Source organism: Gossypium hirsutum, chromosome A12 (assembly GCF_007990345.1).
Source record: "Gossypium hirsutum isolate 1008001.06 chromosome A12, Gossypium_hirsutum_v2.1, whole genome shotgun sequence".
Lineage (NCBI taxonomy): Eukaryota > Viridiplantae > Streptophyta > Magnoliopsida > Malvales > Malvaceae > Gossypium > Gossypium hirsutum.
The window spans coordinates 107,596,601-107,618,515 of record NC_053435.1 but is presented as its reverse complement, the minus strand read 5'-3'; the positions used below and the strand labels follow the sequence as shown (position 1 = coordinate 107,618,515).

General features: G+C 33.7%; 5 protein-coding genes across 11 annotated transcripts; 3 read left to right on the top strand and 2 right to left on the bottom strand.

The window, feature by feature from the left end:
* Positions 1 to 1,625: 1,625 nt before the first annotated feature.
* On the top strand, positions 1,626 to 5,111 carry LOC107936867 (berberine bridge enzyme-like 28). Its single transcript, XM_016869644.2, has 3 exons — positions 1,626 to 2,343; positions 2,580 to 2,582; positions 4,102 to 5,111. Exons 1-3 carry the CDS (start codon positions 1,655 to 1,657, stop codon positions 5,054 to 5,056), a joined length of 1,647 nt encoding a protein of 548 aa, XP_016725133.2. The 5' UTR covers positions 1,626 to 1,654; the 3' UTR covers positions 5,057 to 5,111.
* A 1,017-nt stretch (positions 5,112 to 6,128) lies between these two features.
* Positions 6,129 to 9,948, bottom strand: LOC107936852 (3-hexulose-6-phosphate isomerase). Of its 5 annotated transcripts, XR_005906544.1 has the most exons (4): positions 9,246 to 9,948; positions 7,771 to 7,844; positions 6,468 to 7,129; positions 6,129 to 6,398 (listed from the first exon to the last, which is right to left on the bottom strand). XR_005906544.1 is itself a non-coding variant. In XM_016869622.2 (2 exons), the coding sequence occupies exon 1, from the start codon at positions 9,854 to 9,856 to the stop codon at positions 9,257 to 9,259; it is 600 nt and encodes a 199-aa protein (XP_016725111.2). In that variant the 5' UTR covers positions 9,857 to 9,948; the 3' UTR covers positions 6,129 to 6,398; positions 9,246 to 9,256. The 5 variants fall into 5 exon arrangements, 1 of the variants encoding a protein (XP_016725111.2); XR_001694507.2 differs by lacking the exon at positions 7,771 to 7,844; XR_005906546.1 differs by lacking the exon at positions 7,771 to 7,844 and having other exon boundaries at positions 6,468 to 7,119.
* A 757-nt stretch (positions 9,949 to 10,705) lies between these two features.
* LOC121211482 (F-box protein SKIP23) lies at positions 10,706 to 12,191 on the top strand. The gene has a single exon (XM_041084246.1). The coding sequence runs from the start codon at positions 10,706 to 10,708 to the stop codon at positions 12,059 to 12,061; it is 1,356 nt and encodes a 451-aa protein (XP_040940180.1). The 3' UTR covers positions 12,062 to 12,191.
* Positions 12,192 to 13,266: 1,075 nt separating this feature from the next.
* LOC107936853 (ADP-ribosylation factor-related protein 1) lies at positions 13,267 to 15,954 on the top strand. The gene is made up of 7 exons (XM_016869625.2): positions 13,267 to 13,419; positions 14,085 to 14,281; positions 14,372 to 14,512; positions 14,770 to 14,878; positions 14,994 to 15,055; positions 15,481 to 15,584; positions 15,670 to 15,954. The coding sequence occupies exons 2-7, from the start codon at positions 14,189 to 14,191 to the stop codon at positions 15,770 to 15,772; spliced, it is 612 nt and encodes a 203-aa protein (XP_016725114.1). The 5' UTR covers positions 13,267 to 13,419; positions 14,085 to 14,188; the 3' UTR covers positions 15,773 to 15,954.
* A 954-nt stretch (positions 15,955 to 16,908) lies between these two features.
* On the bottom strand, positions 16,909 to 20,949 carry LOC107936902 (methyl-CpG-binding domain-containing protein 13). Of its 3 annotated transcripts, none has more exons than XM_016869688.2 (6): positions 20,503 to 20,949; positions 19,431 to 19,556; positions 19,218 to 19,313; positions 18,995 to 19,093; positions 18,563 to 18,743; positions 16,909 to 18,357 (listed from the first exon to the last, which is right to left on the bottom strand). In XM_016869688.2, the coding sequence occupies exons 1-6, from the start codon at positions 20,584 to 20,586 to the stop codon at positions 17,189 to 17,191; spliced, it is 1,755 nt and encodes a 584-aa protein (XP_016725177.1). In that variant the 5' UTR covers positions 20,587 to 20,949; the 3' UTR covers positions 16,909 to 17,188. The 3 variants fall into 3 exon arrangements, with proteins under 3 accessions (XP_016725177.1, XP_016725176.1, XP_016725178.1); XM_016869687.2 differs by having other exon boundaries at positions 18,995 to 19,138; positions 20,503 to 20,944; XM_016869689.2 differs by lacking the exon at positions 20,503 to 20,949 and having other exon boundaries at positions 18,995 to 19,138; positions 19,218 to 19,321; positions 19,431 to 19,560.
* Positions 20,950 to 21,915: the final 966 nt, after the last annotated feature.

Genomic DNA, 21,915 nt, shown 5'->3' with positions numbered 1-21,915 from the left:
ACCTCATTCTCGACCCAATTTACCTAATTAATTCTTTTAAATCACCAAATTCACTAATTCAAAAATGCTTTTATATTCACATTTGACTCATAGGTATTAAGTTATTAAATTTTCAACTCACCCATCGGATTTAGTGATCTCAAATCTCTATTCCCGATACCACTAAAAATTAGGCTGTTACAATAACATTATAACTCAATATGATAAATTTTTAAGTAATATACATATTACATCATGGTCACAATAATATCTTATAAAAATCTTCTTACTAACAAATAAATTTAAAAAATGTATGTGCATATACAATCATAATAAACAAAAATATGTTAATTTAATATTAAAAATACATTAATTAAACATAAAGTGTTACGTTATCATATCTCGATTTACATAATACCCCTTTAATTAATTTTTGTTATAATCTAAATATGCTTTCTAAACACTTTTTGCTCCTGAGCTTTCTCCTTCATGGAAAAATAGCTTTGTAGCTTTGGAATATTTTCGTTTTCTAGAAAAAAAATATTTCAAGTCATGAAATAAATTTCTACATCCATTATGTGTGAATTATGTCATCAAAACATGTCATAAACTCTACTTTCATTAGAAATAATATAATAAACATATTATTTAACACTTGTCCATGATTGAAAAAAGTCAAAGGTGGACTTTCATCTATCAAAACATCCAACAGTAATGTAAGTCATTATATATATATATATTTCATCTATATTTTCTAGGCCCGGCCAAGTCCATTTGAAAAATGAATTTTAAATTTTGTCTAAACTAGCCTAGATAAAAAATGTTAAATTCGAGCCTAATCTGTCTGTATTAATTTTTTTATATTGTATTTTTATAAAAATAATTTTAAAAAATATAATACATCAAATACACTAAAAATATTAAAATAAATATTTCTCGACAAATTGAAAATACAATAAAAAAATTTTATACTTAAATAATATTAATATAATTACAAGTTAGCAAGCAAATGTCTCAAAGGTAGTAGCAAAATTAATAATAAAATAAGAGTTATACATAGAACTAAGATAATAATAAAACAGTAGCAATGAAAAAATTTTAGGCAAATTCGGACCAAGTCAGGCTCGAACTAAAAAATCTTACTTGAGGTCTAACTCGTTTAGAAAACGAATTTTATTTTTTTATCTAAATCCATTTTTCGAACTTATATTTTTTTTCCAAAATTCTCCTATTTTTCAGACGGATCCTCGAGTCTAGACAAATTGTCCAACCTATGATTAGATCTAGATTAAACAAAAGAGCTTGAAATAAAGATAGCAAAAGACCCTCCGTGACACCTACAGCTAAGGGAGGGGCAGCCCGGAACACAGTTGGCTTGCACGGCCAATCCTTTATTACTTTATATAAACGTTGTTAACATGTTATTTAATTACTTGAAAATTGTGGAAAATTTAGTGTTTGATGCTATCATATTGCATGTATTTATATGTTGTTTAATCTCCTAGTTTAATTTAAGTTTGTTGTTTGTATTGGAATTGTCTTTATGGTGATTCTTAGTTTTATAATTTTAAAAAAGTATGTATTATGGCATTATTGAAATACACATTTCATTGCACTCTAAACATAACTAGACCCAGAAACCAACTTTAGTTTATCCTACTTGGTTACTAATAACATGTTCCCATTTCTTATTGTTGTTTTATTTCCCTTGTCATGGAAAATTAGTGATTCAACTCAGCCAGCTGAGGAATTTCTTCATTGCCTTTCCCTTCGTTTTCACAACTCTTCTTCCATATCAGAACTCGTTTACACACAACATAATTCATCATACTCCTCTGTTTTGAAGTCATCAGCTCAAAATTTCAGATTATCAACACCATCTACGCCTACACCTTTGGTCATTATAACACCACTCCACGCATCCCACATCCAAGCAACTGTTCATTGTTGCAAAAAACATGGACTGCAACTCAGAATTCGAAGTGGGGGTCATGATTTTGAGGGTCTTTCTTATACTACAACTTATGAAATTCCGTTTGTGGTGATCGATTTGTTGAATCTTCGATCCGTTCGGATTAATGTTGAAAAAGGTACAGCATGGGTTGAATCCGGTGCAAAAGTTGGTGAATTGTACTATGAAATTGCTAAGAGAAGTAGAACGCTTGCCTTTCCTGCTGGTATTGGACACACCGTGGGTGTTGGTGGGCATTTGAGTGGAGGTGGCTTTGGCTTATTATTTCGAAAATATGGTCTTGCTGCTGACAATGTAATCGATGCTCGTTTAATCGATGTTAAAGAGAGAATTCTTGATAGAAAATCAATGGGAGAAGATTTGTTTTGGGCCATTCGAGGTGGTGGTGGGGTGTTGGAAATTGGCCATCCATGCTACTGTTATGTTTTTGTTGAGTGCATACGGCTTGTATGCATGCTGCATGCTGCAGCAACATGTTGACTGTTGTAGTTGCAATTTAGTTTAGTTTGGTTGAAAATGAACTTAGTTATTGATGTTTTGATGGGTTTAGGTGATGATTGAGCTGATAATTCAGCTTATTGATGTGTACAAGTAATGCTTAGCAAGTCCCTAGGCTACTAAGTGGGAGTAGGTAGTATTTGGTAATGTGTTTTATCTATAAATGTATTGTTTTTCTAATTGAATGAATGAGCTAAATGAGCTGAAGCCATAGCTCCCTTGCTGCACATTTGTGAGCAAGTAAAAATACTGTCTTGTTCTGTCCTGTATTTCTTCCTCTGCTCCGTTCCTCTGCTGTCAAAAATCCCCAACAATAGCTAAAAGCTTGAACTTCAAGCATTTTTCCTTCATATTTTATCCGGGTATAATACGTTGCTGCTGGTGCTCTGTTTGAAATTCTTACTTTACCCGGTTAAAGTGTGTCAAAAACCCAACAATTGGTATCTAGAGCTGCATTCTTAAGGGACCTGTTCTAGCAAACTTAAAAAAAAAACGATGGCTTCATCAAGCTTCTCACCAGCTGCACCACCAGTCTCCAATGGAGAAGGCTATTACATATGGGTGGTTAAAATGAAGACACCAAAACAAGCCTGGGATAGACTGAAGGAGGAGTTTCAAGGAAAGAATGTGAGCTTTCCAATGTGCAAGCTGCAAGCTTAGCAAGAAGTGATAGTTGCGAGCCTATTGAAGACACCAACTAAAGACAGTAAGCCAAAGTGCGAGCCTGTCAAAGGTGTATGGTTGCAAGCAGCAAAGTTGAAGACACCTGTTGAAGACAGTAAGCAAAAAAGCGAGCCTGTCAAAGGTGTATAGTTGCGAGCAGCAAAATGCAAGCCCGAGTGGGTGCAAGCCAAAAATGGCAGATTGAAGGCAAGCAAACTATACTTGCAAGTTGTTTATGCAAGAAGAAGCAGGACTGTAATAGGGAACAAGGCAAGATGTGTTGTCAACCAAGGCTGTGAAGGAGGAGAAGACTCCATTTGCCAAGGTTGAAAATGAAGTGCTTGTGCAGGGTCAGCTTGAAAGAAAGCATCTAAGGACTGCCAAGTTCAAAAACTTGATGAATGAATGACATTTGCAGCATGGAGTCCAAGGAGGAGTGTTGGAAATTGGCCATCCATGCTACTGTTATGTTTTTGTTGAGTGCATACGGCTTGTATGCATGCTGCATGCTGCAGCAACATGTTGACTGTTGTAGTTGCAATTTAGTTTAGTTTGGTTGAAAATGAACTTAGTTATTGATGTTTTGATGAGTTTAGGTGATGATTGAGCTGATAATTCAGCTTATTGATGTGTACAAGTAATGCTTAGCAAGTCCCTAGGCTACTAAGTGGGAGTAGGTAGTATTTGGTAATGTGTTTTATCTATAAATGTATTGTTTTTCTAATTGAATGAATGAGCTAAATGAGCTGAAGCCATAGCTCCCTTGCTGCACATTTGTGAGCAAGTAAAAATACTGTCTTGTTCTGTCCTGTATTTCTTCCTCTGCTCCGTTCCTCTGCTGTCAAAAATCCCCAACAATAGCTAAAAGCTTGAACTTCAAGCATTTTTCCTTCATATTTTATCCGGGTATAATACGTTGCTGCTGGTGCTCTGTTTGAAATTCTTACTTTACCCGGTTAAAGTGTGTCAAAAACCCAACATGGGGGTAGCTTTGGGATAGTCCTTGCTTGGAAATTGAAATTAGTTGCAGTTCCAGCTATTGTTACTGTTTTTACAGTAAGCAAAACGTTAGAGCAAAATGCAACCAAACTTGTTCATCGATGGCAGTATATTGCGCACAAGCTTCCCAAAGAAATCCACATGAGCATCGGTATATCAAGGGTGAAATCAAATGAAAATGAGAAGATGACAATTCAAGCAAGTTTTAGAGCTGTATTTCTTGGAAGCATTTATGAGCTTCTTCCACTGATGGAAGAGAAATTCCCTCAACTTGGAATAGTGAAAGAAGATTGCTTTGAAATGGGTTGGGCTGAATCTAATATTTACTCTACCCAATTTCCAATCGGAGTACCGTTGGAAACTTTACTCAATAGGAACCGTAAGTCAATTCTTTCAAAATTGTTCTTTAAAGCAAAATCTGATTATGTAAAACAGCCTATTCCTGAAATAACATTTGAAGGATTGTGGACCAAGTTTTACAAGGAAGAAGCGAAATCAGCAATTATGGTATTTGTGGCTTATGGAGGGAAGATGGATGAGATTCTCGAGACTGAAACTCCATTTCCTCACAGAGCTGGCAACCTCTACAGCATATCATACGTGGTGGATTGGGAAGAAGAGGAAAATAAAAACTCTGAGAAGTTCATGAGTTGGATAAGGAGAATTCACAATTACATGACGCCATATGTTTCAAAATCTCCGCGAGAAGTGTATGTTAATTTCAGAGACCTTGATATTGGGACTAATGAAATTAATGACAAAGAAAATAGCCACGAACAAGCCAAGATTTGGGGTATTAAATACTTTAAAAACAATTTTGACAGGTTAGTGCATGTAAAAACAATGATTGGTCCTGAAAATTTCTTCAGGCATGAACAAAGTGTCCCTCCTCTTCCATGTTTGTTGAAGAAGGGAGCAAACTCGAACAGCTTGGGAAGCTTGTAAGATCAGATCATATTGTTTCTTGGCCAAGTTTTTTGTTGATGAATTATACTTGTATTGCTTAAATCCTTGCTGATATCATATTACAATACTAAAATTAAAAAAAAAACAGCTATTGTCATATATTCAGTAACATTTTGAAAATATAAAAATCATAAATTAAATTATTTAACTTTCAAAGTGATTCGAAGATTAAAATAATGTAAATTGTAATTTAAAATTTTAATCGCTGCCCGTTGCTTCCAATAAGATAAGTTAAACAACAGGTCACATGGCCTATGATTTGTTCTTTGAGTTCTTTAGTATATTAATTTTCGAACATTGTTTCAAAAATCTCCATAAACAAAGACTTTTGGTGAATGATTGAAGAGAGATATAAATAAATAAATTACTGATTTTTTTATTTTTTATTTTTTGCTCCTAATCTTAAATAATAAGACTCGCTAAACTTCTTACATAGTATTGAATATTTTTAATTTATATTATCCGTTAGTTACACTATTTGGGGCCACCCATGCACGAATATATAAAGTGGATTGAGCCTTAAAGTGTAGGCTTTCCCTACAGTTTTTTTTTTTTTTCTAATTAAGGAGCTTTCCGTATAGTTATTTTGCTGATTGTTTGACCAATCTATGCGGCGATTTATTAAGCCATGGTGCATGTGAGAATGAATACTTTTTTATTATGAATTTGCTGATTTTTATGAATTTATGTTTTCAAGGGCTACTTCATCTGCCGAATACTTAAAGAAATTAAAGAAGTGTTGTCTTGAAATGTTGATGATTCACCCTTCGTACTGCTTTCTTTATTTTATTTTGTATGGTCAGTCTAGCACTATAGTAACACTGAAAATGGGTGTTTGCTTTGAAATGTGGAGCAATATATGGCCTCATTTAGCATCTATACGTTAATAATGCCTTCTTCGAGGAGAAATAATATTATTTATGGACTTTCCACCTGATTTTGTATAAAGTTCAAGTAACCATTTATGGATATTCAAAAAGGACAATACGTTTAACCAACGCGTATATACTGGTACGTATATCGTTATAAGAAAATGCTAATGGAATGAAAGTAGAATCAAAACATTTGAGCACCTAGCGTTACTATTTACGTTTTGTATGATTTCAGCTGCAATAGCCAACAGCTAAGTAGAGATTGTGACGTTTGCTAGCTATTCTCCAATTGGATCAAAGGTGATATCTAATACAACAAGCTTGCAACATTCCCTGGCTAACTCTATTCTAATTTTCAAGTTTCAACAACAATATCGGATCTCTTCAAACAACTACCATGCTGTTTGACTAAATATACCTACGCGCGTAAATCCACTCAAACCCGAAACCTGCAGGAAAAGTGCACATTAGTGATTAGTGAACTGAACCTGTGAAGTATATTATTTTTGGTTTCATACAGCTCAATTGTGCTAATGGGAGAATTCTTGATAAAAATCCATGGGAGAAGATATGTTTTGGGCCATTCGAGGAGGTGGTGGAGGTAGCTTTGGGGTAGTCTTAGCTTGGAAAACAAACTCGGTGCCAGTTCCAGCTAATGTCACCGTTTTCAGAGTTCACAGAATGTTGGATCAAAACGGAACTAATTCACCAGTGGCAGTATGTTGCACACAAGTTTCCTAAAGAAATACAAATGAGCATCCACATGAGAAAGGGTGAAATCAAGTAAAGATGATGATAAGATGACAATTCAAGCACGTTCCATGTTTCTTGGAGGCACCGACAAGCTTCTTCAATTGATGGAAGAGAAATTCCCTCAACTTGGACTAGTGAAAGAAGATTGCTTGGAAATGAGTTGGGCTCAATCTGATCTCTACTTTGAACAATTTCCAATCGGTGCACCATTGGAAACTTTACTTGGTAGGAATCACAAGTCTGCTCTTTCGAAATCTTTCTTCAAAGCAAAATCTGACTTTGTAAAACAGCCTATTCCAGAAATGGTTGTGGCCCAAGTTTTACGAGGAAGAAGCAAATCCACGGCTATGGCATTTGTAGCCTACGGAGGGCAAATGAATGAAATTCCTGAGACTGAAACTCCTCATCCTCACAGAGCTGGTAACATCTTCATCATTTTATACATGGTGGATTAGGAAGAAAAAGAAAATATAAACTCTGAAAAGTTCATGAGTTGGATGAGGAGAGTTTAGAATTACATGACTCCATTCATCACAAAATCTCCACGAGAAATATATATTAATTACAGAGATTTTGATATTGGGGTTAATAAATTTAACAACCACAAAGGAAGCTATGCACAAGCTAGGATTTGGGGTCTTAAATATTTTAAGAACAACTTCAACAGTTTGGTGCATATAACGACAAAAGTTGGTCCCAAAACTTCTTCAGGCAGAACAGAGCATCCCTCCTCTTTTGTGATTGTTAAAGAAGGGAGCAAACTAGAGCAACCTTAATCATAATGGAAACTTGTAAGCTCAAATATAGATTTTTTTGGCAAGTTTTCTATTGATGAATGATCGACTATGTTAAAGCTAAACTCTCAACCAAGTTTTCCTTTTTCCTTTTAATCTAATCCAATATTTGACAAATTGATGAGAAATATAGTTCAATACCAAAGAAACAAAATTGAAGTCTAAACTCTAAAAAATAATTATGAGTTATCATGTTGAACTATCATAGTTTCAGTCAACTCATGTGCTCAAGCGTCAGTCACTCATGGGATCCTTAAATACTTGAAGGGAATACCTGGTAGAAGATTGCTATGGTTTGAGAAATTGCTCAGACCTAAAGGCTTTTAACTCTCCACCTATGAGACTTCACTGTGACAACAAAGCTGCTATCAGTATAGCTCATAACCTGGTTCAATATGACAGGACAAAGCACATTGAAGTAGACCGGCACTTCATCTAAGAAAAGCTAGAAGAAGGGTGTAAATCTTTTCCGTATATCCCAACTCAAAAGCAATTAATAGATGCTAGCACAAAAAAATAAAAGAGGGATAGTTTTATTATTTAACTTGCATTTGACTCTTTCATTACTGAAGAATCGGTTGTGGCTATACATATTACCAGCTTGTAATATATTGAGGATTCATTGTTCTTATTCTCTTAATATTCAAACAGGTATCAAAGCAAGCTGTCCTATTTGTTCCTCCATTTGGGATAGGTTTTTTTATGGTTACGATGCAACATTTATGCCACATGATAGGTCCATTATGCCTACATGTAAAATTCATGTCAAATTATAAACCTTCAACATCCAAAGCTCAACACAAGCACTCTTAAGATCCCTATCTAATGGCCTAACAGAAGCCTCCTGGAGTTTCTTGGGGGTGAGACAGCTATTAATGTCTGAATTAATAAGAATTCAATTAGGACAGCATTAAAGTAATCAATGTATCTGCAAAGCTTTTTATTAGACTTCAATTGCTGATGAAAGTGTGAATTTCAGTAACCTCAAGAACATTGGTAATCAATTATGATTAAAAGTTTTTTCTCTTAGGAAGAAATATAATATTGGCAGGTGTTAGGAATTTGAGATGGCTGATGAACAGTCAAGTTTGATCTTAGGCTAGATCTTACTCTGCTACCTACTATAAAAACTCCCAAGATGACCTAGTTCGTTAGAGCATAGGTTTCTCTTTTTTATTAAACATGATTAAGATCAGGATAATTGACTTGAACTATTGTGCTCCCTAAAGTACCCATGCTGCCCAATACCTATCCGGATATGAGCCTCCAAGTACATTCCTAATATATGAAAAAAAAATGTTGAACATATGCATATATCCGATATTCACACTCAAGTCCAAGTAACATAGGATTTAGAGCATCGAAACCTGTTCACAGAATATTTGTAAATGAAACAGTTACTGGTGACTGAGAGAAGGCTTCTAATGTATTTTTGAGGGTCTTCAGAAAGCTGATATATCATTTATTATCCAAAATACAAGGTTCCATCACAATAGATACCCATAACTCATGAAAGCAAGTTGCAATAATCTTAATTGTTTCAAGTTTCATACCAGGCAATGTATACTAAATTAAAGTACTATCTCATATGATTATATATATATATACATATACCTTCAATTGATTTAAGTTTTGCAGAAAAATGCAGAACAACCTAGGACCATTACAACAAAACCAACAACAGCAAAAACTAAAGCTACCAGATCTTCAAACGGAATTTGTCACTCAAATTGGAGATACAGAACCTACCAGGGATTTTGTCACTCAAGATTGGTATGTCGAGCTCGGATGGCCTCAGGACTCTCTCCCAAAACCTCACCCAATTTGTAAACCACCATCTCAAACAACACAAACATGGCCCCCTCATAGACACTCCCCATAGGCAGCAATGCCCTTGATTTCTCCCCACCGCCATCATCAGCCATAGTCTGGGCTGCAACATACGCTACCACATTTGCATGCTTCACACTGGATCCCGTTTCAGGCTGGGCAGTCAGCAACAAAACTCTACCACCATGGGACCGTGCCACCGAGCAAATAGCATCGACAGTGGAGAACCCTCCAGGGCCAGCTGATGCTACGAGAAGGTCTTTGGAAGTAATTGGTGGAGTAGTCATGTCGAAGACGAAGTGAGCAGAGAGACCCAAATGAGCAAGGCGCATACAGAGGGCCTTCAACATTAAACCCTCTCGGCCTACACCATAGAGAAAAACGCGACCCTTTTGGGACGCTATGGAGGCCAATTCTGCTACCATTAGGTCCAAAGCTGGTGGGTGGATACTGGGTTTGGAGAAGATGGAGGCTATATGGTTGCATATTTGTGAGGCTAAGCTTGCCATTGAACCGTTACCAGTGTCCATGGTAACCGAGTTTCAGGGCTATTGAACTGGAGTCAGCCGAGTTGAGAAGACTATCTCTGCATATATATTTGCTGACGGGTCCTCGAGCGGTTTATTTTATCGGTGGAGGATTTGGATAAGGGGCGTGAAGTTGCCAAAATGTGTGAAATTACAAATTAATACAATAATAATTTTACTCATTAACCTTTTTAAAAAATTAGATAACTACATTGATAATTATCCAATTATAAAAATTATAAAATAATTATTTTTTTTACTTACAGCTTTTAATTTGATATTTTATTTTGCATTTTTACTTTTTTTAATGTATTTATATCCAATAATTTCCAACTTATATGTAAACTGTAAATTTTAAAATGGTTTAAAAAATATTTTTTAAGTTTATTGCTATCTTTACAATTAAATATATTATTGAAACTGAAATAAAAATTTAAAAGTAGATATAATATTACAATAAATCATTTAATTATTATAATATTTAAATTTAATTAAAAATTTACATTATTATAAAAAATAATTTCAAAATCTTCTTCATTTAAATTCAATCTAATCTTATTAAATTCATACGACATACATTGTTTCTCGGAAAGAAAAAAAGTTGAAATAGATTAAAAAATCAATTCAATTAAATTTTATTGTTTTAATAATTTAAATTTTTAAAATTTTTAAAATTTTAATAGCATTGTTGGGTCAAAGAGACTATTTAACAGTTTTGGCCAGTTTTACGATTCTCACCATAAAAAGGCCAAAAATAAGAAAAATAGCTGAATTAATAGCCGACATAGATAAAAATGTATTTTTTTTGCCTATATAAGCGTCCATAATCCGTTTACAATTACTACTCTTGTAATGGCGAAAAGAAGAAAAAGCCTTGCTGACCAAGTTCCCACTGAAATCTTTTGGTCTATCTTCAACAAGTTAAGTTTCATAGATCTGATTCAAGCCAAAGCTGTTTGTTCTTCTTGGAATTTAGCTGCAGAAGAGTTCGTTACAAAGATGCCATGGCTAATGCTTCCTTCGAAGAAAGAAGTTGAAGAAGGAGGCGGTGCTTTTGTTAACAACAATGGCTACAATGGGTTTTTCAATCTGTGTGAAAATAGGGTTTATAACTTGAAAACCACGCCAATGGAATTCAGGGAAAGCTGTTGTATTGGTTCATCGAATGGATGGTTAGTTTTCTTGGAACACAAGGCAGTCCCCTTTTTATTCAACCCTTTCAAGCAAATCAAAATACACCTCCCTTCTGTTGATTATCTTTTAGGGTTAAAAAAGATGGCAAGAAACGAAGATGGTGAGTATGAACTTGATTATCTTAAAAAGAATCAAAGGTTTTTTTTCAAGGTCTGCGGGAAACAACAAGTACGAGAATGTTTTATTCAGAAGGCAATCCTGTCTGGAAAACCAGATTGTAATGAAAACTTCGGTGTGGTTTTGTTATGCAACAATCGTGAAGAGATTGCTTATCATCAACGTGGATACAATTCTTGGACCGTCATTGATGTTAGCCATCCACCTTACCAAGACATAATCTGCTATAAAAACCATATCTACGCATTGAGTAATAACAATAGTATCGAAGTATGGGATTTAGGCGGCAGGGACTACGTTGGCCGGATCGTCAAAAAGTCCGATATCGTTCTTCCATGTCCCGATAAGTCACATACCAAAGGAAATTCTTTAAGAGGTTTTGGTACCAGCAAGTTCTATTTGGTCGAATCATGTGATGATCTTCTCCTTATTGTGAGATTCATTGGGGATTATGTGGATCTTGATGGAACATTACTTACTGAGTGGGATCTTTTAACTGAAACCTGCACCCAACCCAAAATATGTCCTTACAGAACATGTTTCTTCCATGTTTATAAACTGGATTTCGATGAACTAAAATGGGTGGAAGTCGAATCTTTAAACGATCGAGCTTTGTTCTTGGGTGGGAATCAATCTGTTTCGGTCTCCGTTCAATCTTTTCCAAACTGCGAAACAAATTCTATTTACTTCACCGATGATTGTTGGGAGAAAATGGAAGAAGATTATAATTATGGTGGTCATGATATGGGCATATATAACATTAAAGATGAAAGTTTCAAGCCAATTTATGAGTTTTCTTCAGACAAGATTCAACCACCACCTTGTTGGATCATCCCATCATCTATGTTAGAATCCCAGCTTGGACAATGTGTTGCAAGCTTGCCGGGCTGTAACTAAATTTTTTTTTCATCAGATATGAATATAAATTCTTTTTATTCTATTTTTGTTTATATTTGTATGATTTAATTTCGGCTGCTTTCCTTGTTGGTTAATGTCTCTGCCATGTTCTCGTTAGAATAATAACATTAATTACGATCATAAGAATATAACATAATGTATAATCTTTTTACTTTCATTGTTTGTGTTATGTAAATCTAATCCAGTTTTATCCAAATCATGCGGCAGAAGTTAAATAGCACTATATTTTTTATTAGATATTAATTATAACACAATTTTTGTATAATTATTTTTCAATATGAGTGAATTTTTCTTTTACTATCCCTGATTTTTTTTGATAAAAATTTTTCATGTAAAATATATTTTTTTTTTGTTACTACTTTACGATTATTACAATTGTCATTATCGACGAATAGTATAATAGTTTAGAAGTTAATTTTTTTGTTTTAGAAATAAAAATAGAAGCTCAGTTATTAGTATTATTATTATAAATATTAATGAAGGTTCATTAGAATACTATTTATTTGTTATATGATTATTAAATGAGTATTTTTTTTCTTTCAAGATGTCGTACTAGTGAATTTAACAAAAAAATTTTACTTAATTATTATACATTCTATCAAATTGTTCTTTATTTAACAAATATAATCTATAGCATTTAAAGATAATATATAAACATCTATGATTAAATTTATTATTATACCAATTAAAATTGTGTACAATTAACGAAAATTATTAACACCATGTTTAATTATACTTAATTGCTCACTTACGAAATTGACAAGAATTGAATTACTTTGATTTTTTTAAATAGACTAATTTACTCAATATCGAAATTGAGAACAACGAAGAAGTATTTTATCAATTATTTATATTTAATAAAATTGAATATATTAATTTTCTTTCATTTTATAATATAAAAATTTCTAAAATAAACTTATAATATTTAACGAAATCAAATATTCATATGATATTTTTTTACTTTTAAATTATTACTTTTTCCTTATTCTGCCCTTCTCTACATTTCCAATTACCGGTTGAATCCGGACGCAATGGTTGCCGTCACCTTCGATTTGTTTGACTTTTACGTCGAACCAGAATCTTAAATTTTAACGAACCTCTAGGATTTTGCCACGTAAGCGACTTGGTGTCCACTGACGTGGCCCAAGGGCAGCACTGGAATATAAATAGTTAGGCGCACCGGGGGAACCTAGAAAAAAAATATGGCAAAAGAATACAGAAAAGAAGATTTCTTTGGAAATTAAAAGCAGTAGCTCTTAATTAATTATTTTATTTTTTATTTTTACAAGGCTCAACGGCAGGAGTAAGCAGAATCCTGCAATCAAATTCCATCCATAGTAAGTATTTCTTTTCAAATTTTACTTGCTTGATAATGTTTTTTCGTTGGATCTAAGTTTTCGTTGTTTTTAATTTTCTTCCTTAAATTTGTGATAGCTTTTCTCACTCTCGATCTGGCAGTTCTTGTCATGGATTTTTTTTTTTTAATTTTCTTTTTGATCTTGCGAAGCTGTTAGTGTTTTTCTATTTTTATCGCTTCTTCTAATCTGGATTCATAGTTATTTTTTTAGTTCTGTGAGATGAGATCTTAACCGTATCTTTCCACCGCTTGATTGGATCTATTGTTTTTTTCATCGTTGTTGTCAAATTTGATTTGATTTCCTTATTGACTAAAAGTTTGGATTTGAAGCGATACATTCGTGGTTTATGTTCCATTTTATTTGTTAATTTGAGTAAATTTGGCTCGTTAATTTTTTGGTAGGAAATAATGAATGTTGCATGTTTGCATCTTGAGATGTTAAATTGTATCGTAGGAAGAGCTAAAATAGAAGCAAGAGCTGTTTTTTTGCAGATAATTTGCTGAATAACAGGCTTCTGAAATGATTTTACTGATATAACTTGAGCGATGAACACTAGGACTTTGAACACTTGACTGGGCTGAGTTATTTGTATTTGACTCGCTCTGTTTGATCTTTTATTTAATTTGACTCACTTCTGATTTTAGGAATCTGGAGTCGGGACTGTAAATTATGAGAACAGTTGACATTCAATTGTATTGGTGAAGACCGGAAGGAACGTGTAATTAATTAGAGAGTAAACAAGACAGAGATGTTCTCACTCTTTTATGGACTTTATAAGTACCTATTTAGCAAGACAGAGTTTCATGTACTCATTCTTGGAATCGACAAGGCTGGGAAAACAGTGATTACAATAAACTCATTTCTCTCATAGATTTCATTTATATTGAAATATTAATTTCAGTGCTGATCATTTTTGTTTTTTCTGGACTAGACTTTGTTGGAGAAATTGAAATCCGTATACTCAAACTTGGAAGGTCTACCACCTGATCGAATTGTTCCAACTGTTGGGCTTAATATTGGTCGCGTCGAAGTTCTAAATACAAAACTTGTGTTCTGGGACTTGGGAGGCCAGGTAAGTGGATGCTGAATCAAAAGCCTTGGGTCTATTCACTCGTTTTGCTGCAATGTGTTCGATATAACTTCTCAGAGCACTCTGCGCGGTTTTTATTGAAATGTAGATAAGGGAGATAGACTGGAAATATGTAGTTGCAGTGTTTGATGGCAAAAGCTTGGCATTTTTTTATAATATATTTTCTGTCGTGCATGGCGTAATGTCCAAAGCAAGTTCAGTGTGTGACACTTATTTATCCCCTTTGTTACCTTTATCAGCCTGGTCTTCGCTCAATTTGGGAGAAATACTATGAAGAGGCACATGCTGTGGTATTCGTAATTGATGCTGCTTGCCCTTCACGTTTTGAAGATTCAAAATCTGCACTTGGTAAGTAATTTCCAATTGTTTAATGAAATGGGTTTCTACTGGTACAGTACGAGGGTATTGTATACAGTTGCATAACTTTACTATAGTTTACTAATATGTTTTACTTTTTGTCCAGAGAAAGTTCTTAGACATGAGGATCTTCAGGGGGCCCCTCTCTTGATATTAGCAAACAAACAGGTATCCTTAGTCCTTACCAGAATCCTAACTATTTGTATTAAAAGTGGACAATGAAAATTCTATCATTTCTTCTTTAAAGCTTCTATGAGAGATCCTTGTTCTATACCATATCTCTCTTATTACTGCTCTAATTTAGTAAGAGATGGTAGTGAGAGGAAAGAAAATAGAAAAATGACCATTTTAACTCATATATACAAAAACAAATCATTCCAAATTAGGACAATAAAAGAAGAGAAAATGATAGATGTAACTTAGGCATGCATATTTACAAAGATTATCCATCATTTTTAAAATCTTCTTAATTTACAAAGGATGTAATGGTAAATTAATATGATTTTCATTTTTTTGAGCTTAGTAACTGTTAAATGTTTTCCTTTTGTTCTTTATGATAAACAGTGAGGTCAATATTTGTGGCTTTGATGCAGGATCTTTCTGAAGCTGTAACAGCTGAAGAACTCGCCCGATATCTAGACCTTAAAAAATTGGATGAAAGGGTTTACATGTTTGAGGCTGTTTCTGCTTTTGATGGGTAAGTTCTGTTTATTCATAAAAATCTTGTCTCCTTGACTTAAATTTAGAGAAGATATAAACATTAAAGTCTACTTTTACCGCAGAACGGGGATTAAAGAAGGCGCGGAGTGGTTAGTGGAGGTAATGGAGAGAAGCAAGAGAACAGAAATGTTGAGAAATCGTGCAGGTATGACCGGTCCTACTTAGACCCTAAAGGGAGGAAAGATACCTTGTTAAAGTTGCTTTTACCCTGCTTTTGTAGCTCTGCTGTAAATAAATTCAGGGTTTTCACATAAGATTTTCATATTGATTAACAGTTGATCAAGTTTTGTTCTTTTCTTGTTTTGATCATGTGTGAAATTTAGATGATACTAATGTCTTGCAAGTTATCACCCTTCGAAATGGTTTCTCAATTTCCATTCAAACTAATAATTGTAAAAGATGCTCTTTTATATGACAGAATTCAAATTTTGATAGTTCTTATAAAATTATACAGTCCAAGGTTCGTACTTGGTATTTGTTCAATTAAAATGGTTTTATTGTTGAAGTTGATTTAATTAAAATGGTTTTATTATACATGTCCCTTCTGAATTTCAAGAATTTAATCCCTCAATTGTTTAATATATAAATTAAAGTTCCATTGAGGGATTAAAAAAAAAAAGAGACTATTTTTGAAAGTCTGGAGAATACACAGATTTGGAGCACTTTTGGGATTAGCATTTCCTTGGAAGACATCAAATTTAGACTTCAAACACTATTATCCAAAAAAAAAAAAAAACTAGTGTCTGACTGATTAAATAATTAGATAAATGTGTTTCATATTTATGAATAATTTTTTAACAGTAAAAATGAATGAAAATTTTAATAAAAAAATTAGTTTAATCTTAAATTTAATATATAAAAATTAATTAATTTATTTTTTGAGTAAAAAAAGAGAGAATATAATTCCGAACTTTCAATGTAAGGATTTTCATTGTAACTCGATAATGGCCCATTCAGGCATTTCATTGCTCCACTGGATCTGCATTCTGTTTTAATGAGAATTATTAAGTAATAAATTGCTTGAATTCCTCTGCACGATAAAAATGGACAACATTTTAAAGTGGAGACGGCTTTCAATTGAATATATATAGATGGAATTTGCGGCAAGTAGCTATCTAGATTGCTTTCATAAGGTTAATGTATTTAATGAGTGGTAAACAACAGTTTCTGTAAAAAGAATTACTGTGTACATTCGTGATACCATTTAAATAAGATAAATTTTCGAAAATGTAAAAAATAAGTAATCATATACTACCAACAATAAAATATAATCATATCTTATCTAATATTTCTACCAACAATAAAGTTAGAAAGGATTTGATTACAAATTCCACATAAGTGTCAACAGTGCCAAACACAACTGGTGGGATTTAATGATGCAAACCACATCCTAACATTGTGTGTACCCAACTGGGAAACAATAATCATACTTAAAATGTCAAACAAATAAAAAACGTTAAAAGAGAGCAATGTTACAACATGGTTACTAGTCTTCTTTTCTTTTTCTTTTTTTTTTTTTGTCTAAATTCTGGCTAGTTTCCTGCTCTATACAAATTAGAAAGACGATATAGCCTTCGGCAATCATGGCCTCTCTCCACTCCGATGATGATGGTGACTGTAATTATATATAGGATTTCTAATACCATGTTCTTTAGACATTGACTTACCTGTAACGTCGTATTGCTGGCATATGAATTCGGTTTGCGAGAATTTATCAAGACCGACGTCTGGCAATGTCAAGTGGTTAACAGATTGGTTCGGGACAGAGCTTGGTTGCTGCTGAAAGCAATGTTGATTGTCCAGACCGTATTCGACCGGAATTGCCCCTGTAAGAGTTTTTATTGCAAATTCAATGCAAGGGTCTGCCCAGATATCTGCCAAAGGCATTTCAAGGGATGATTCAGGCATATCGTGGCCTTTTTCGACTTTTCCTGTATGTTCTTTCCAAATAGCTGGGTCTGTCAGAGTCATATCGAGACCGCATCCTTCCCTCTCGGCACGAGCTTCCGGAGTAGCTTGAATCACTGGATTTTTTCCACTATTTGACTCTGATATCGTTGGAGTATCGCAGGGAATTCCAGTGAGAGTTTGAATGGCAAATGCAATGCATGGATCTGTCCATAAATCTGCAATAGGCATATCAATGAGAGACTCTGGCACGCCACTAGCTTTATCATCACTTTCAAGCGTCCTGGAACCGAGAGGCAAAACACTTTTATCTTCGCCTGCATTAGTTTTTGTTTCTAAATTTCCAACATGACCATTCACGACCAGCATGTCCATGGAAGAAACCGTGTTACTCATAGCCAGTATCGGTTCTTTACTCTTAGAAGCATCAAGGGCACAGCTTGTTTCCAAAGAAGACTCAGGTAAATCCAGCTGCTTGGAAGCCCTATTGATACAGTTACCAGGGGAAGACTTCTCCTCTCCATCAAGTACTTCATTTAATTGCTTAATTGAAGATCTGCGAGCTCTAGTTTTTATTTCCGGTGTTGGATCAAGTGCAACTCCAGCAAGTCGCTTTGAAGCTCGTCGAGGAGCACTAACATCTTTCTTAAGCTTGGTCTTGCTCCTTCCTTGTTGGGTTTTTTCAGTTTCATCATTCGTCATCCCATCGTCTCTACAATGTTCATCTAAACTGATCCCAACTGCTTCACCCGAAGCATGTGCACTTTCTTCTTTTTGTCCCATCTGTTCCGAGTCCTTAGCTTCTGACTGGTTCAAGCTGCTCGATTCAGCATCTACTCCAGCTGAGGCACAGAAGATAAATTGAATCAAATTCATTACCCTATCTTGTGCCATCAATGAAAATTACATCGGAATCCAACACCCCAACTTTCAGCATCAAACAGTCCATTACCAAAGATTAAAGCATTATAATATCTCATTAGAATAATTAATAATACCATAGAACAACAACATTAACCGGAGTTTCAGGGGATTGCAACTTTAAACCTTTATGCTGATTGGGAGTATGTTCAGAAAGGGACATCTGTTCTCCAGTACTGGCAGAATTAAGCATCTCTTCTTCCTTTGTTATCCCACTCGAATTCGAAACATGTTCAGCAGTCTGTTTCTCTACTTCATCAGTCGTTCCATTCACAGCTACCTTCTTGCTCTCGACAATTACAGGCTCCTAAGGGACAGCAAACAAAAATCAAGAACCGAGTTAAAGTTTAGGGTAATTCGTATCAAGATACTGATGCTTCAAGCACTTAGGGATACCATAAATCAGATACATAGATTTGTAAACCCATAGTGAGCATGTCGGTACCAATGACTGATAATTATAACCAGGGAAACAAAATGAGATGAGAGAACCTAACGCTAAGCAACCGAGAAATACAAATACATAAGCTTGGAGAAACCGAACATAATTATACATACACAGATATCTTCTTCCAAATCCTCTTCATTGCTTTCATTCTCCTTAGGCTTGAAAGCAAGCTTTCCAAGCTTCCCAGTTTCAACATAACGAAGAGCATCCTTCATGGAACGAAACACATATCCACTCACAGGATCAGTGTAAAACTGCAGAAATATATATATCAATTAAAGTAGAAATAGCCAACATCCATAAATGCAACAAAAACAAGGATACTTGCAATACCGGATCTCTTCTGACTTTATTTCCCTTCTTTGTTATCTTAACTTCCTTAGTCCATCCTGGAGGTAACCCTTCTGCCTCGGCCTTCTCAACTGTAATCTATATTGCTTGAACAATCAAAAACAGGTTTTTGTTTAGTCAAACAAATTACGGTAAAAATCGGCTTATATTTAAAGTTATAAATAAAAAAGGAAAGAACAGATTTCATCAACAGACATTTTTCGAAGATTGTTTGCTCGGAACTTTTTCCTTCTCTTCTGTTTTAGAACCACATTTTTCGAGATAACGAACCACTTCTGCCCTGGAAATGAATCTAAGTTCACCACATGGAGCATAGTAACACTGCAATATAAGTCCAAAACGTCATGTAAGCTTCAAAAACAAATCATCTAGCATTCATTGGTCGTTGCGAACATGACCATTTTTATTTGTTTGATCCAATGCTAGTCATCCAACACATCATACATAACAAACCACCTATAAGTAAAGATTACCAAAACAAAGACAACCACTACAAGTGTTTCCCTCATTCAAAGACAATATTATTAGATATTCGGTTTAGAAGAAAAAGTGAGGGTACAAGTTAAAAAAGCATCTTCTTAAGCAGCATCGCATCCACTCCAAAGTAAGTCAAAGATAAACAGAACAAACCCGAAAATTAGAAAGCACACTGCTAGAATTGTTAATGGAGACGTACCCTCAGGCATGCATATTATGTAAGTTGCATGAAATGAAAATTTTTCTAATGATTTCCTTCCCTACGAGAACACACACAACCTCATTTCTCACAAATTTTATATCAAATAATTTCGAGAATTTCGCAGTTCAACTACAGCTTTACATAAGAACCATTTGTTCCCTTCAAACATTAAACAAGTTACCATGCACTAAAACCTATACATTAAACAATTCAATCACTACATCATCATCAACCTTCCAACAACTATAAAACTAAATGGATATAGTAGTTCTTACATCCTACAAGCACTCAACTAAAAGAGGAAAAAATAAATAAATATTATAAAATACTAAGTATAAAGGAGCTAAATACAAAAGTTATAATAGTTGAAGTTCAAAGATCTTATCTTTAACATGCTACAAACTTAGAACATTAGGTCAAAACTCAAAAAATTGAACTCCCAACAAGTAAAATTAGGTAAAAGCAAACCAAGGATCTTACATTTTCTAAACCTAAAACCTTGAAAAATCAAACAAAATAGCTACAAATTTTTAAAAAAAAAAAGGTGTTTTTTATTAACAGAAAAAATTAATCAAATTTAACACATACCTTATCTTTTTTACCATTCCTTCTTTGCCTCACCTCTACTTTCCAACCAGGTGGTAACCAATCATCACTTGTTTGGTCCTCCATTATTTTTTTTCTCAACCCTCCTTGACGGTAAAAAAAAAAGAACTTTCCGGCGACAGAAAAAAAGGGTATTGTTGTTTCAAAGCCCAGAAGTAACACTAACAAGTTGAACCCCCCCCCAAAAAAAAGGGAAAGTGTAAATTCAAACAGAGGGTTTTCCTCAGAAACCACGTGTAGCCATAAAACTTACAGTGCTTCAACTCAAGATAATAATTATTATTATACACTAAAAACGACGAGTCCCGTTCTTCACAGCACTACACTTTGGGTTTGGGTTTTCGTATAAGAAAGTAAATAATAAACAGCATATTCTGCTTCGCCACTTCCCTTTTTGTTGTTTATTAGTATTAAATTCTTTAGCTTTGATTGCAAAAAATTTAAAAAAGAAAAGAAAAAGTGAAGAGGTGAAGGTAAAATTTACGTGACATGTGCTTGGCTCAGCTTGGCTTCGGTTTCGGTGCGTTGTAATTTTTGGACTAAACAGTGCCTTGATGTAATATTTGGACCAATCGGTCTTTTCCTCGTAGAAAAATGCTGATCGTGAATGAATAATAAATTTTTGGATCTAAAGTGTAACTTAACCAACATATTAATTTGTGATTTTATAATTTCTTTTAAAAACTGTATAATTTATATTGAATTTTGGATTAAATTCGAATTTGATTTAAATTTAAGGGGTTTTTTTTCATTTAAAAAAAATGAGTATAAAACTTTATTTAAAGTGTGTGGTGGTTATTTGTTCAAGTGATTATATTATATGTTTCGCAATTTCATTATTGCTTTTTTCTCTAGAATGGACCTCTTTGGCCCAATAAACTCCAGTGATTTCAAAAACGATCACATAGGGCCTACCTTGTGAAATCCGAATTTACTAGTTTACCATTTATGAAATGGTTTAATTTTATCTTGTCCCTGTATTCTTTCAAGTTTAGTCCTTCAATTCTTTTTATTTACAGAAATTAAACCCTTTTACTTATTCAATTCTTTTTTTTTTTACTTATTATATATATATAAAATAAAATATAAAGGTTGGATAACAAGTAGAATTTATGTGAAAGGTCGTCTCATTCGTCAAGAATTGCATAATTAGTTATATATATAAGAAAAAAAATATTATTAGTTAAAAGAGATATGGACATAAGAGTTAGGAAAATAAATATCTTTATAGTTTATAATTTAAAGGAAAGTTATTTCATCCAACAAATTATTAGTAAATTTATATTTTGGTTAGTTATTTAATCTTAAAAAGTTAAAAATATAGTTATTAAATTATTTGAATATTTTGATTTAAGCTATTTGACTATTAAGTTTTATTTTTTTTTAAGTCTGGTT